The 14,086-nt window shown below is 43.9% G+C and overlaps 1 protein-coding gene across 1 annotated transcript; it reads left to right on the top strand.

Moving 5' to 3' along the window:
* Positions 1–803: 803 nt before the first annotated feature.
* Positions 804–13,858, top strand: TMEM40 (transmembrane protein 40). Its single transcript, XM_031058197.1, has 13 exons — positions 804–1,124; positions 3,982–4,038; positions 4,634–4,773; positions 5,344–5,497; positions 6,783–6,890; positions 7,388–7,441; positions 8,315–8,350; positions 9,382–9,414; positions 10,778–10,843; positions 11,127–11,198; positions 11,279–11,353; positions 12,012–12,074; positions 12,512–13,858. Exons 2-13 carry the CDS (start codon positions 3,990–3,992, stop codon positions 12,529–12,531), a joined length of 870 nt encoding a protein of 289 aa, XP_030914057.1. The 5' UTR covers positions 804–1,124; positions 3,982–3,989; the 3' UTR covers positions 12,532–13,858.
* The last annotated feature ends 228 nt before the right edge of the window (positions 13,859–14,086 follow it).

Consider the following 14,086-nt stretch of genomic DNA (forward strand, 5'->3'; position numbering starts at 1 on the left):
CTCTGTGCCAGTGGGACTGGCCCTTGGCCACATCCCCAGGGCTCAGGGACATGGGGACACACGCCTGCAGTGTGACCTCAGCGGCCACAGGACAACGGAGCCGCCGCTGCTCAGCCGTGAGTCAGGGGAGGCCACGTGAGGCCCCGGCCCCGACGCCTTCCCTGGGCTGGGATCCCTGAGCCAGGATCCTGAAGCACCACACAGCTGTGCAGGTGAGTGCTGGGGAGGGCTTCAGGAGCTTCTTGGGGCCAAGCCTGAGGGTGCTGGGGGGCTGCCTGCTGGCTCTTGTACTGCTGGGTTATTGGCTGCTGTTTGGGGCATCAAGCCACTGTACAGGAAAAGAGTGCTGTGGGGATTACAGGACTTCCTTATAACCTCTCTTACTGACTCAACTGGAGTCTTTTTGACTCAACTTCCCCATTTTTAAAATAGTTTTTTTCTCTAAAATCCTCGTGGCAAGCCCAACACTTTATGCAAAGGGAAAGATTTGTTTGCCTTAATTTTACTCAGGTTACGAGCATAAACATTTCTGGCTTCTGATGAGTTAATATTCTTCCTTCAGAGCTTTACAACAACCACAGAGAGGCACAGGGCATAAAAGGAGAAACACAAACTGAGTAATTTCAAATGTTACACGTCAGTGCTTAAGGCAGAGCTGGAAAATGGGCAGCAACCTCCCCAGGGCTCACAGGTGTGGGGCTGGCAGCAGTGCAGCCGCCGTGTCTGGGCCTGCCAGGGGAGGAAGGAAGTGCTGGAGCTGCGTCAAGGAGTGCATGGGCTGTGCCTGCTCCTTGCTCACCCCCATGGGGCTGTCAGAGCTGGAGAGGTGCCCTTGCTGCAGTGACATGCACTTGCTGGGTCTCTCTACACCCCTGTGTTCAAGGAGAGTGAAAAGTCCAAGTTTTGCTACTTCTCTGTCACATTTCAGCTGCGTTTGACAACAGGAAGGCAAGCAGAATTATTACCACAGCCCGAGGAGACTGGAGCAGGAAGGGTTTCAAACGGAACTGGTGTGGATCAGTTTTTGTTGTCTCACAGGAAGAAACTCAGCTTTCACCATAGCCACGGCCCTCCAGGACGTCTTCCTGTGGAACCAGCTGCTAGGACCAACCTAAGACTTGCAGGTGTGCTTTAAGAAGTTGGTTTTGTTTGATTTCAGAGAAGGGAATTGAGGGACTTTATCTTAAAATTAGCAGGTTTAGGTGTGAGCATATAACTTAAAATGAAAGCTGAAAGTAGTTTCAAAGGGAAGAGGTCTGGGATTGTCTGATTTTTGTCTTGAAGTTAAAACAATCTTATTTTATTTTATTTGCTTTTTTTTTGTTTTCTCATTGAGCAATTTCCCTCAGATATATTTAATCAGCTAAGCAAAACTTCATGCATGGAAGTTGTTAACCTCACTTTCTAAATCTGACTCTGCACACAAATTTTATTCTAACACGTTAAAAAGACCTCACTACAATTAAATTCTGATTTACTGTGAGGAAAGCAAGATGAGGTCTGTTGTTGTTAATGTCATTCTCCAGTGAGCTCATGGCCAGGCTGAAATGCCTGTATATCATCATCCTTCTCTTATTATGAGGTATAATCAACTAAGTCACTTTTAAAACATACAATAATTAGGCACCTATACTTATCCTTTGTTTGGATCTGATTTTCTTTCCAGAAGAGCCACAAGGGAATTAATGTGCATAGTCTAAGAGAAATTAGCTACCCAGCTTCCTTGGCTAATGTAAATCTTGGTGACTGACTGGGCTGAGCTGTGCTGGAGGCACAGAAAGGGAGATGGGAGCAGATGCTGAATGCTCCTGGATCCTCATGTGGCATCCAGGTCTTACCACAGCAGGATACAAAAGTGCATTAGGCAACTCTGTTTCTGTTGCTGGAACAGCTGAGCAGTCTGATGGCTCATTTGGGCCAGCAAATGAGCAGTTTTGAAGTAAATCAGTCTGATAGCAGATGAAGATGACGTTGGCAGTGTCTGCCCTGTTTTCAGCGTTGAATCTGCTCTTCCTGTGTGCGTGGCAGGACAGGTCAGGTAGTGCCAACCCGCTCACTTTGTCTTTGGGATGATGCAAAGCTGGGATAGGGCAGCTGCTGTGACAGGTTCCTGTCAGGGGAACAGCAACCTGCCTTAAAATGCCGCTGAAAGTGGCCTTCACTAGGTATTAGGAACCCCAAAGACAAACCTCCTGAGTTTCACCTGACAGTAAAATATCAGGATACTTCTAAATTATTTTCTGAAATTGAATTAATCAGCTGGAAAAAATGTTTATATTTAAAGTACTTTTGTTCTTTTAGCTCTTGTATTTTAACCATGCAGTCCAGAGAGAGGCCTAAAGGATTTAGGTTAAACAAACAACTATTGCAAGGTCTAAGTTGAGCAAATAAGAAGGCAAGAAAGAGACTGAAAAAGGCAGAAAACCATAGCTGGAGATATATAAGTGCTATGAACTGACATTCTTGTTTGAGTGGCCAAGAACGAGTCTGTCCAGGGTGTGGCGTGCTGGGTTCCTACACTTCCACATCAGCTGATGCTTACCCACAGAGGGGACAGATGCATTTCCTGCATTCCCTATCGGTGCTCACAGCTCCCACAGGGCTGCTGCCACAGCTACAGCAGCAAAGGCTGGATGTAAGTCAGGGAAAGGGGAAGATCTGTAGATCTTTTGCATAGATACATCACTGGGAATAATTTCAAAATGTTGTTAAAATGTTGTTCTCTCACAATACACTTTGGAGGCAGGTAAGCCAGGTTTTCCGAGCTGAGTCTTTGAAAGTGGTTATGTAATTTTCTCAGAAGAAGTCTTTTGAAGTCTGTTTGTGTCTAATTTCCTCTGTCTGAGAACTGACACCCTAAAAAGTTGTTCTGTTTGCTTATGTGTTACAATATCCTTTTGAAGATATTAACTGACCTGTTTGGGTTTTGTATTAGAGTATTTTTTGATCTGATGTGATGGTCTTTAAAGCTGAAAGTGCCAGTAGAAAAAGAAACAGGTTTTCCTCTGGAAAACTTGAAGGATATACTTAAGTTTTCAAACTGCTTGATTGGAAGTGTTTTATTGAATGGATCCAAAAGTCATATTGTAAGAAAATGTGTGGACATGCAAACTGTTTTCCTATTGCATCCTGCATAGTGGAAACTGTGCTTTTGGGTCCCCCAAACCCTTCTTTTGCATCTCTCGGTGCAGCTGTTGGTTGGTTGCAATATTGCACAAGGGGAGATGCATCCGTGCAGAATGCCTGGACCGTGCTAGGCAGAGGCAACAGTTCAGAACCACAGCCACCACAAAATGTGCACCATCAGAATATTCCAGCCTCAGCCCAAAACTTCTTCAGCAAGTTTGTCAAAATGAAAGGAAATGCTGAATTTTGGGGATGTCAGAACATTTGTTTCTGTGGCAAATACCAGTAATTAGTCTGGGATCAGTGCTTAAAAGTTTGTAATTCATAAAGCTAAAGTTTATGGAAATTTCATGGCAACTTGGGAAGAACAGATGTTGAAATATCAAAGTCTTCTGTGAGGCAAGAGTTCAAAGTCTTGTGGGACTTTTCTAGGAACTATTTCTTTTTCCTGGCTGATACATTTTAAGTATTATGATGTAAAAGGTACAGGATAATTGTTCTGTTTCATGAATGGAACCCAGCCTATTAGGTTACTCACATCTGTGGTAAATGTTTAATTAGACACCTTGGTAGCTTTACAAAACAGCAATGTGAATGATCGAGTCTGACTTCTTTTTGTTTTACTCATGATGATCAGACTTTTGTTCTTTCCTAATAACCAAAGGCCAGTACGGTTCACTTGTAGGAGTCAAGAATTGGATCCCAGGAGAGTAAATGAATCATGATGTGAAACAGAGAAGTGATTTCAAAACTGAAAGGCCCAGAGAGAGACTGTGTTTGCAGAAGATCACAGACAGAAAACCAGGAAGGTCAGTGACCTGATTCTAAATGTGCTTTTTCTCCCCTTTCAAACAGGCACAGCAATGGAGAATTTGGATGTCCCGATCCCAGATCTTACTGAAGAGCAGCAAGGTGAGGGATGCACACAAAGATCAGAGCTTTGGCTCATGCATAGTGCACAGCAGAGTTTGCCAGGGTGGGCATGAGTCAATGAAATCTGTTTCCTCTGAAAACACACCCTGTCCATCTCCTTGCTTGTAAAAGAGAGACCAGCAGTCAATTCCCAGCTCTTCCACAGGCTCTTGTTAGGCTTTGTGCACATGCAAGTGGGAATTTAGATACATGAAGGAGACTTTACTGTGCATTAAATGCCCGATGAGCAATCTCAATGCCTTGGTGTCCAGTCCTTGGGGTCTTTGTGCCTGTCTGTAAAACAGCCTGGTCAGAATAAATACCTGTTAAATAGCTAGGAATACTTTGGGAACACTTGCCATGCTTCTCTAACTGAGATAACAGTCATTTGTATGGGTTATTGACATTTGTCTACTGTTTTGTGACAGACTGAGGTGCTTTATACAATAACAGCAGCACTCTCTTTCCTGTGTGCTGTTATTGGGCAGTGTGTTACAGCCTAGTGTCTGTCTCCACACCTGCACTGAGCACCACAGGAACACTGCCATGACCCCCCCTCTGCTCCTGCACAGTGACAGGTTTGTTTTCCTTACAGACATTTTTCAGAGAGTTTTTGCTGCTGATGCCAAGTACTTGGAGAATCATGAGAAAATGAACCAGTCCTTCTGGGAATCACTTGTGAAATGCTTGGCCACTACTGACCCACCTATCCTTGATACTGAAGAAAAGAACAATGTAAGTTACCAAAGGAACACTTACCCTTGTTATTTTACTTTTCTCCTATACTCTGGGGAGAGAGAGCACAGTCCCACTAGCTGATATACTGAAATATATTAAAAGGTGTAACAGGGCACTTAGATAAATGAGGTTCAGGCCACTGCTTTTTACTTCACTGCTCTCCATGTGCAAAAATAACTGGCTCTGTATAAATTCCTCAGGATCAGCTCAGCTCACTGTGTTCTAGGCAGGACCATTGTTAGCCATATTTTGCTGTAAGAAACTGCAGCAATTGCATGGCCTTTTTCAGATCCTATAGCTGTATTTCTCCAGCTCTCTGATTAGTTAACTATTGCCCACCATGCTGTTTTCCCCAGTTGATGGCTCTGCTCTGAGTTGCTGAAGGGAGTTTACATTCTCTTCCCATCTTTGACATGACTCTTTGTCCCCAGTTTTCCCTTTGTATAGTAGGAGCAGGGGGTTACCTTTCCCACAGGGTGGGATACACTCATTTGCCCATCAGGGTGTGCTTCTGCAGGCTGTGTTTTATTGGAAAGACCATTTGCTAGTTACTTACCTCCTTTTCAGCTCCTTAACAGCTGTGATGTCCTCCCTGGAGGCTGTGCTGCCTGCCTGAAAGTCATAGAGAAGAAAGGAGCCAGGGCAATTGTTCTTCTTTACCTTTTGCTGAAGACTTCCAACCCGTCTGGGTACAGACAGCTGCCCAGCTCCAAGGGAAAGGGTGAGTCCTACCTGTCCTCCTGTCACCTGTCAGTGGGACTTGACAGCAGCTTGAACACTCTGTTATGTGCTTGGGAGTGATTATTAGTGAACAACTGAACTGTCTGGAAGGGCTGCTCAGGAAAGGCAGTTAGGTGTGGTGGTAATGGGAGCCAAAGTTAGTATTTTATTGCGCTTAGACTTGGCTTCTTCTGGGGAAAACCCACCTGTATTTAGGGAGAGAGCATGTCCTGGAATGATGCTGCCAAAGAAGTTTCTCTGACTTGAGAAAGTTTTCCCTGATGTTTTTGCACAGACTGTTATCCAGCCAGCCAGGACCCCTCTGAGCACTCACAGTGGTAGGAAATCAGAGCTGAGCCAGTGAAAATATGTATACAAATATAATTCCCTAGCAGCACATGTAAGACTAAAAGGAATGGTCAGGGGATGGCACAAAGGGTGTTGAACCTGGCAACAAGATAAAAGAGACTTATTTGCCTGGTTGTACAGGAAGAAACTGGGGGCAGTTTCACAGGGTCCATAGTCATTAATTGTCTTTAATAGATGACAGAGGAGCACTCACTTAAGATGACCCTATTTATCTGGGGACCCTCAAGGACATCCTGTTCCTGCTTCTGCCTTGATTACACATGTTCCTGAAAGGGAGAGACCTCCCAGCCTGGTGCACAGCCCAGCTTTGGTCATCTCTCAGAGGAGGAATGTTGGTAACAAGACCCTTGGGCTGTGAGCAGCCTCGAGGAGCTGGAGGAGAAGGAATCCCATCTACCTGCATGTGCCCAAATCCTGCACCTCCCGATGGAGAGATGATGTTCAGAGTCACCCCTGGCCACAGGAGGCAGCAGCAGTTGGGATCCTGGCGTGGCCTGGCTATCAGGGCTGTGCTCCTGTGCCACGAGAGGGAGCTGGAGCCGCGGCGTCGGCCCAGGGAGCCCTGGCAGGAGTAGCCCAGGGCAGGGTGAGCCACACTCCCTGCTCTCCTCATCGTTCAGCTGCTGCTGCTTCAGGGAGTGGGAATTTGCACAGGGGTAACATTATGAATAATTAAACGCCAGAATATGAAACTTTAGGTGTCTACCACAACCATTTAAGAAGGTCTAAACTGTAGCGTGTATGATGTTTTCATTTGATGCTTTGCACTACCCTTTGTGTGCCAAAAACACAACTGAAATTAGACCAATGGTCTGATTTCCTGTCAGGCAACTTTTAATAAAGCATAGGGAAATCTGAATTTGTAAAATAGAAAATGTAGTCACTGATAATGTTTTTTTCTCTCTTTCTAAAAAAAGATGAAAAATTGAAATTCCTGAAGAGTTTGGAAAGGAATTTTGTATATTCAGAAGAGGACAAAAAGTCTGAAAACTCATCCCAGGAGTCCATAAATGAAGATACACAAGGTAAAGAGGATTTATTTTATTTTCCCTGATACATAATTTAGTTTGACTGCATGTTTGTAAGGATTTACAAAGGAGATGTGGCAGTTCTGTAGAGCTCTGAATAAAGTAAGAAATTGTGCAAAAGACAGAACGTAGAAAATCATCAGTACCTGATTCATAATCAGCAAAACAGTGGCTGCCACCCACTCTTGTGGATGTTGGTTTCAGAAACATAGAAATCTGCTGCAAGATTCCTTCTCCAAATAAAAGATCCTAACTTCTCTCTACAGCCCTTAATACAAGTTAATCCAACTTCAGGTTTTGCTGAGTTTTACCTATTCAGCCAGCTTTGAAGGAGCTGTGAGGCAAAAGCAGCCAATAGTGATCCTTGAATTTCAAAGCCCTGATTCTTACCTACATATGGTTATATTATGAGCAAACAACTACAGTGCTGTTGTTTCTGATGCTGCTAGCACATTTTTCTTTACTCTGATGAACAAATACTTTCTCCTATCCAGATAGTGATGAGGAAGATTTAGGAATACAGAAGACTGAAGGACAGTTACTTGGAGGTAGGACAAAGTGACAACAGTATTGGCTTTTACTAGAGGCAAAACCCATATAAACCAAAAAAATTATTTTTTGCATTCTTTGGGTTGGCTGTTGAACAAAGGTGTATTAACATGTGTAGATGTAAAAGAAAGACAAGTCAGAATTTGGCTGTAGGAAAGACATTTCCTACAAGATGAAGCTCAACTAATGCTGACACTCAGCCATGCCCTGTGCTCAGAGTTGAACCAAGAAAGCAGCAAAATCTGCTGTTGTGGGAGGAGTCCTGCTGCCTGGGTCTGCACAGCTGCCACTGAAGTGCAGCAAGAGGGTTCTGAAAACATCTGTCACAGCCACTGCTTAGAGGGGCTGCAGTCAGCCCACAGCACTGACTGGAGATCATCAGCAAGGACCACCTTGTTCCTCAGGCTTTTCCTTTCCTACCAAAGGAAAACTGGAAAATAAGTACAATGCAGATGAAGAAAATGTGCTGTGTCAATACACAAAAATACCTATAGAATTATGGATGTATAAATGTGAAGCATTAATATTTTAATTAATGTCTTAAACTAAGCTCAGCCCAAATGTAAGAGCAGTTAATCTAAAATTGATATTAGGAGATCTAATCTGTCTCACAGGAGTCTGATTCTAGCTGAAATCGTTCTACCCCTCCAGATACTTGGAGAGATGGAATAGCAGGGGGAAGAATTCAGTCATTTCCCACTTTTTGACTGTGTAACCCCCAGTAGAGCCACCCTCTTCAAGGGGTTAGAGTTGGTCTCTTCCTTGTCTCTGTTACACACCCACACTGATTTCAGGGAGCTGATGGGCTGGCACTGGCAGCAGACACCCTCACTGCAGGTATTAACCTACCTCATCTCTGTGCCATGTTTTAGGAATACCAGCAGAGGTCGTTCCCTACAGAGATTCAGGTAAGTGCTCTCAGGTCACCTCATCCTGCTGGAATGACTGTAACTGCAGTGTCTTCTTTCTGACCTGCTGAGACTTTAGAAAATAACTCTCAGGCTGTAAATCCCTTGGTTTCCAGTTAGCCTGGTGTTGGGCCTGGGCATGGTGCAGACATTCTGTTGCAAGGCTCTGGTAGTGCCTGGCTGACAGCAGGTGATTTGCACAAGGTGTTCTGGCAGATTAACCCATTTTTGTAGGCCTGCCAGACTCTCACAAGATCAGCTCATAGCAGTCATTCTTTAGGGAAAAACCCAGCAGTTTTGTTGGGCAGCTGTTCAGTCTTAGCCAAAAAAGCTAGAGACAGTTTTTAGCATTCCCTGAAGGCCTCTGTCTCCTGCTGAGCAGGGGTGCAAGGCTGGGAGGGACCTGGAACCTGCTTTCTGCCAGCGGTGATGTTTGGCTCTGATTGCATGGCATTCCCAGCAGGAGGTGCCAGGTGAAAGCCTCAGCAACAGAGCAACAGTGCCAGGCAAGAGGCCTGCACAGACAGGCAGTGTGAAGGCAGACTTCCTCCCACCAGACACTCTGCACAGCCCCAGAATGTTTGTAAAAGCCCACAGCAGGAAATTGCCAACGGCTTAATTGCATTACTGAGCTCATCCCTCCTGTGCCCAGGCCAAGGCCACAGGATGAGTTAGGAGAGACAAACAGCCCAGTGGAGCAGCCTTTGGAGAGGATATCTGCTCCACTTCTGTTCTATGCAGTGGAAAGTTACAAATTGCAGCATAATCCCTTGGGGAGGTTTTTGAGTTACCTATCCCCAAGGAGCCACAGGAACACCAGGGCAGAGGGATCCTTTGCAGGGCCATATTCTCCCCACACTCCTAGGTGCAGAAAGGGTCATACTACTTTTCCCCTTGGTGTTTAGCCTCTCTGCCACTCACCCCAGTTTTGTTGCAGATAGGTGATTACTCACTGCGCTTCCTGGTGCTGTGTATGGTGGGAAGCTCTGTATTTTTTCCATCAGAAGTAACAAAACTATATTTCTTTTCAGAGATTGCCAGAAGAGAAGATTCAGATATAGATGGTGAGTACAAACATGCAAATAAAGAAGTTTATTTGTGGATGTTTTTTCAGAAGTTTTGCTTAGTGTGGTGAGAGCAATTCCAGCTCCTTGATGCCTAGAGATTGTCTGCTCAAAAAGTAGAAGGTTGAAAACAGGTAATAACATGGAATGCTTTAACAGAAAAAATACTGTGCAAGTCATTCCATGATGCCAAGTTACAGTGGGACTGTTGCATTTAGGAAGTAGAGTAATACAGGACAGACACTTGCCTAGTGTGAATTGATGTTCCGCTAAATTCTTCATCTATAGATCATTCATACAACTGCAGAGAGTTGTATCTGTGAGTCAGAATAATGCAATACTATGTTATTAATAAGAAAATAATTGAGTTTGCCCCCAAACCAGAATGTGATCAATCCAGACTGCTCAAAGAGGCAAAAATCTGGTGCTTGTATCAGGTGACCCAGAGCAGAGGTTCTGTTCAAGGTTTAGTGGTTCTGTGGTTCAAAAGCACCACAGCAAAAGTCTACAGCTCATGTAAAGGACCCCTCTAGTACTCACCTGTTACATCTTTGGAGAAAATTCACTGCCAGGCAGGGGTTGCCCAGTGTAGGGGAAATCAGTACCTGAAACTTGTTCTGAATCAACTCCCAAAGGCTTGGGTGCAGCAGGTGCGTCAGGGGCTGCTCAAACCACCAACAGAGAGAAAAGGAAAAAACTGCTGCTTTAAACCTGTTGTTGGAGAGATGGTAAAAGACTCAGCTCTTTCTGGCAATACAGGTGGGGAAAAAAGAGAATTTGGCAACTCCATTCATGACAAAGAGCAAACTGCTCTGTGTTTAAACTTCTAAAATACCTTATTTGTTCTTATGTTGTTTTTTCTCTATGCCATTGTACCTGCAGGAGACTCATTTCAGCAGCAGGTCTCATTTTGGGAGGTGCAGAAGTACTTGGTGTCAGGTGTTAGTAGAGGGATGGTTCTCACACCCTCAGTAATGAAGGGAGCTTTTTACTGTAGCTGTGGTTGTGCAAAGCACCCAGGAATCAAACTGAAGCTCCCTTGTACTGTGGCTTTACTCCCCCACTGTCATTCTGAGACTATGGCTTGTCCCAGAAGAGGCAGAAAGACTCAGAGTGCTTTAAAACAATTCAGTATTGTTAATGCAGCCATCTGGTTTTACATTCTAAAATTAATTTTTAAACCACCCTCTTTGGAGTGATTTTAAAATTGCTAATTTGATTTTTCTGAAAGGTTTGCAGACCAACAAACAGTTCTACAAATATTCTGCTCTGACAATCTATTTCAGATAGAAAAAGGGAAATAAACTTTGAACTCCTTAATTTCACAGTTCCATGGTAATAAAAGACTTCTCTTTTTTTGTAGCTTATGAGAAGGAGAGCACTAACCCCCCTCAGTGCACAGTACGGTGGATGGGCATACGGAAGGATGGTAATTGATTTATTAAATCAAACTGATGTCAAACCTGTTGAACCTTAGTCAAAGAATAAGATCTCTGGTTCAAAAAAACCTTTATTTTTCCAGCATGAGTGCTTTGTTGAAGTGCATCAAGGCTTCATGATGAAAATCATCGAGGCTTCTCACAATGTTGAGCTTAGTCCCTGAGAAATCTCAGGGAAATTGCTTTCATTCCATGAGTGATACTCTGTACCTAAAGGTGAATTTGGAAGGGCCATGGCTGCAGTTGTGACCTAATCTTCCCTCTCAATTTCAGATGAATTCTTTCATTTTGTCATTCTTTGCTTTGCAATTGGAGCTTTACTAGTTTGCTACTACTACCACAAAGGTAAGGCAAGATTCAATAGAAGGATGTATTGTTGCACTGTAGAAAAATGAACAAAGCTAACATTTATTTTGTTGCCTTAGATTGGACTATTTCTCTTGGGATTGGTTTAATCACCTTTGCTTCCCTGGAAACCACTGGAATATACTTTGGTCTAGGTAAGTGTCCCTCCAGCAGCAGCTGTGTCCCTGCACTAAGGACAAGGTCACACAGTTGCCACAGCCCATGAAACTGCTGGGGTTGAGATTCTGTAACTCACCATGAAACTCCCCCAACATCTCCCAATTACAGAGGGGATGCAGACAAGCAGCCTTAATGCTACTGAAGGGAGAGGTTGACTCATTTTTCCTTCTCAGTGATCACAAGACCCTGAGTCACCTCTTTCTGCAGCAATGGCCGAATGCTGTGTTGCCATGACAACGTGTAATTTTAGCAGCAAGGCCTGTCTTCCCAGATCCACTGGATAAGATGCTGTGCATCCTGGCTGCCATGCATTCCGCTGGGACTGAGGATGAGCTTGGGGCAGCAGCTACTGGAACTATTAAAACCTGTGCATTTTGACAATCCTTAAGGATGGTACAGGAGTGCTGCCACCAGCAGCAAGTTATGGCTCCCCAACCAAGAGCTTGTCTCCTCTGTAATCTCATGTTAACATGGAGGGAGGTTGTGGATGGTTCTCTCATGACTCAACCTGATATTTCTTATTAATGATATTGCAGATGTGCTTGTTTAAACAAGTGTCAGTGTTTGGGTTTTGCCATTTTTTACTTTTTTTGTTTTATGTTGCTTACCTTATATGTTTGTTTTCACACCCAGTGTACCGAATTCGGAGCGTTCTTGACAGCTTTGTTCCTCTGATTGACAGATTCAGGCTAAGAGGTAACAGTGCTCTTTTTCCTGACAGCATGTCTTCCCTAGACCTTGGTTTGGTCAAGAATTAAGACCAACTCATTTAAATGATAATTTCCCATCTTACTGCCTTTAAAAAAGGAGTATTTTACTACAGTTCATTACAGCTGCTTGGGTTTGAAAATTAATTAATCTTGACTCTTTCGCTGTGGCAGAACATCATCACATTTTTAATACTCCACCCTGTATGGGGTATTATTTCCTGGCAGTGTCTTTGTAAGAATTCTATAGCCTAAATAAAAACTAGGGGGTGGAGGAGTCTTCACTTGTTGGGTCTTCAGACAGACTTCTGCTTCATGTTTATCCATGTTAGGGACACAAAATATGAAGAATACTGAAAAGCTGCATGGATACAGTGCAATCTGAACACAGCAGTCCTGACAGGTGTCTTTTTCTTCCTCCCACAGGCATGAGGAAAGCTGCCTAGGAGGAGTATTTCAGGAGAGTTCCCCAAACCTGGCTGTCCAAATTTCCAGTACTAAAGGAACTGCTTTATGAGGTGAACCTAACAACCAAATGGCCAATGTGAAATACTGAAATGTGAAACCTCTGAAAAACATCACTCCTTTTCCTCTAAAATAAACCTGAAACTGGGGTACAGGGCCCCACTCTGGATTCTGAAGTGGTTTGGGGCTTAGCAGAGCTTGGAAGACAATGGAGATGTACCTTTGTGTTCAATTCCATTGAAATACAAACACAGTCACCTTCCCTGCCCCAGGCAGCCATGTGGTGGTGCATCTCTCATTTAACAAACCGCTCCAGTGTGCCTGTGGTGTAGCAGAACCAACAGACCAATGGCCTGTGCTGGTCCTGGCTTAGGCTCTGGCTGTTTCTGTAGGGATTCTGGCCTCCTCCTCCTTCCCCTGGTGCTGCCCAGAGCAGGCAGAGGCTGGCCCTGCTGTCCCAGCTGAGCCCCGCGGTGCCGGCACTGGGGCTGATGAATCGATTGTGGCAGAACTCGGAGCAGTGGGCGGGCAGTGGTTCCACCCGAGGAGAGCTGGGGAGATGTTACAGGCACTGACAGAGTGCTGCAGTAATGAGATTATTATTAACAACAGCAGATTTCATCTTTTCTCAGGGGAAAAACAAATGTGTTTGATTTGACTCATCCTCCAACCTTTTTCTTTCTTTGAGTAAAATAAACATGAAACTTTAACATTATAGGATATGTTACACATTGCAAGAATGCAGTCATAGGAAGACTGCAACAGACCTACATTTTAAGTAAAAATGTAAGGTCTTCATACCCACAAAAGGATGAAGGCAACCAGCTGAACAGAAAAAGCCATAAACATGGACTTTTAAGGATATGTAAATCTGAAAGCTGTAAAGCCAAACAGCTCAGATTTTTACAGGAACAATTTCAAGCCTTGCTCAGAAAATTAGAAAGGTTACTTTTTGTTGTATGTAATTTGAAGCACCATTGTCAATCACTCTTGCCTGCAGTTCCAGCTGCACTGCCAGAAACACCAACAGTTGCACTCAGGCCTGCACCAACACAGCACAGCTGCCACCCAATGCCTCAAGGGCTAAATTGTGCAAGAAGGATGAATATAAATTATTTCATAGTATTTATATGCTCCTTTACATGTCTTTGTAGAAATATTTCACCATCCCAAACTACTGTATATTTTGTGTTAGTCTGCAAATAAAGTCTTGCTCAGAGCACTGTAGCCATGCTAGAGGCAAATGGCTTTTGGGTGAACTGAAAACTATAGTCACCCTGCTCTGATGAAAAGGGCTTTTTTGGTGTCCTCTGCTGTCTAATGTCTTTCTGAAAGGCAATTTGTGGAACAGTCAAGATGAGAAACATGTTTCAATACTTAATGTTTTAAATTTGGTACTCTGCAGTAAACATAAATTTTTAATTTTAACAGAAACTGCTTACGGGTAAAATAAGCAAAACATCTAAAAACTGCAAAACATTTAAAAAGTCACCAAGTGCCTCCCACCATGTGAGATGAACAGCTAAGCCACTTACA

This window comes from Geospiza fortis, unplaced genomic scaffold (assembly GCF_000277835.1).
Source record: "Geospiza fortis unplaced genomic scaffold, GeoFor_1.0 scaffold78, whole genome shotgun sequence".
NCBI lineage: Eukaryota > Metazoa > Chordata > Aves > Passeriformes > Thraupidae > Geospiza > Geospiza fortis.

What these genes read in the sequence shown, in the direction of transcription:
- TMEM40 (XM_031058197.1), top strand. Translation starts at nt 3,990, where the DNA reads ATGGAGAATTTGGATGTCCCGATCCCAGATCTTACTGAAGAGCAGCAA. An exon ending in CATAAATGAAGATACACAAG is followed by an intron (nt 6,891 to 7,387) that starts GTAAAGAGGATT and finishes TCTCCTATCCAG; the next exon opens with ATAGTGATGAGGAAGATTTA. An exon ending in TTGCTACTACTACCACAAAG is followed by an intron (nt 11,199 to 11,278) that starts GTAAGGCAAGAT and finishes TTGTTGCCTTAG; the next exon opens with ATTGGACTATTTCTCTTGGG.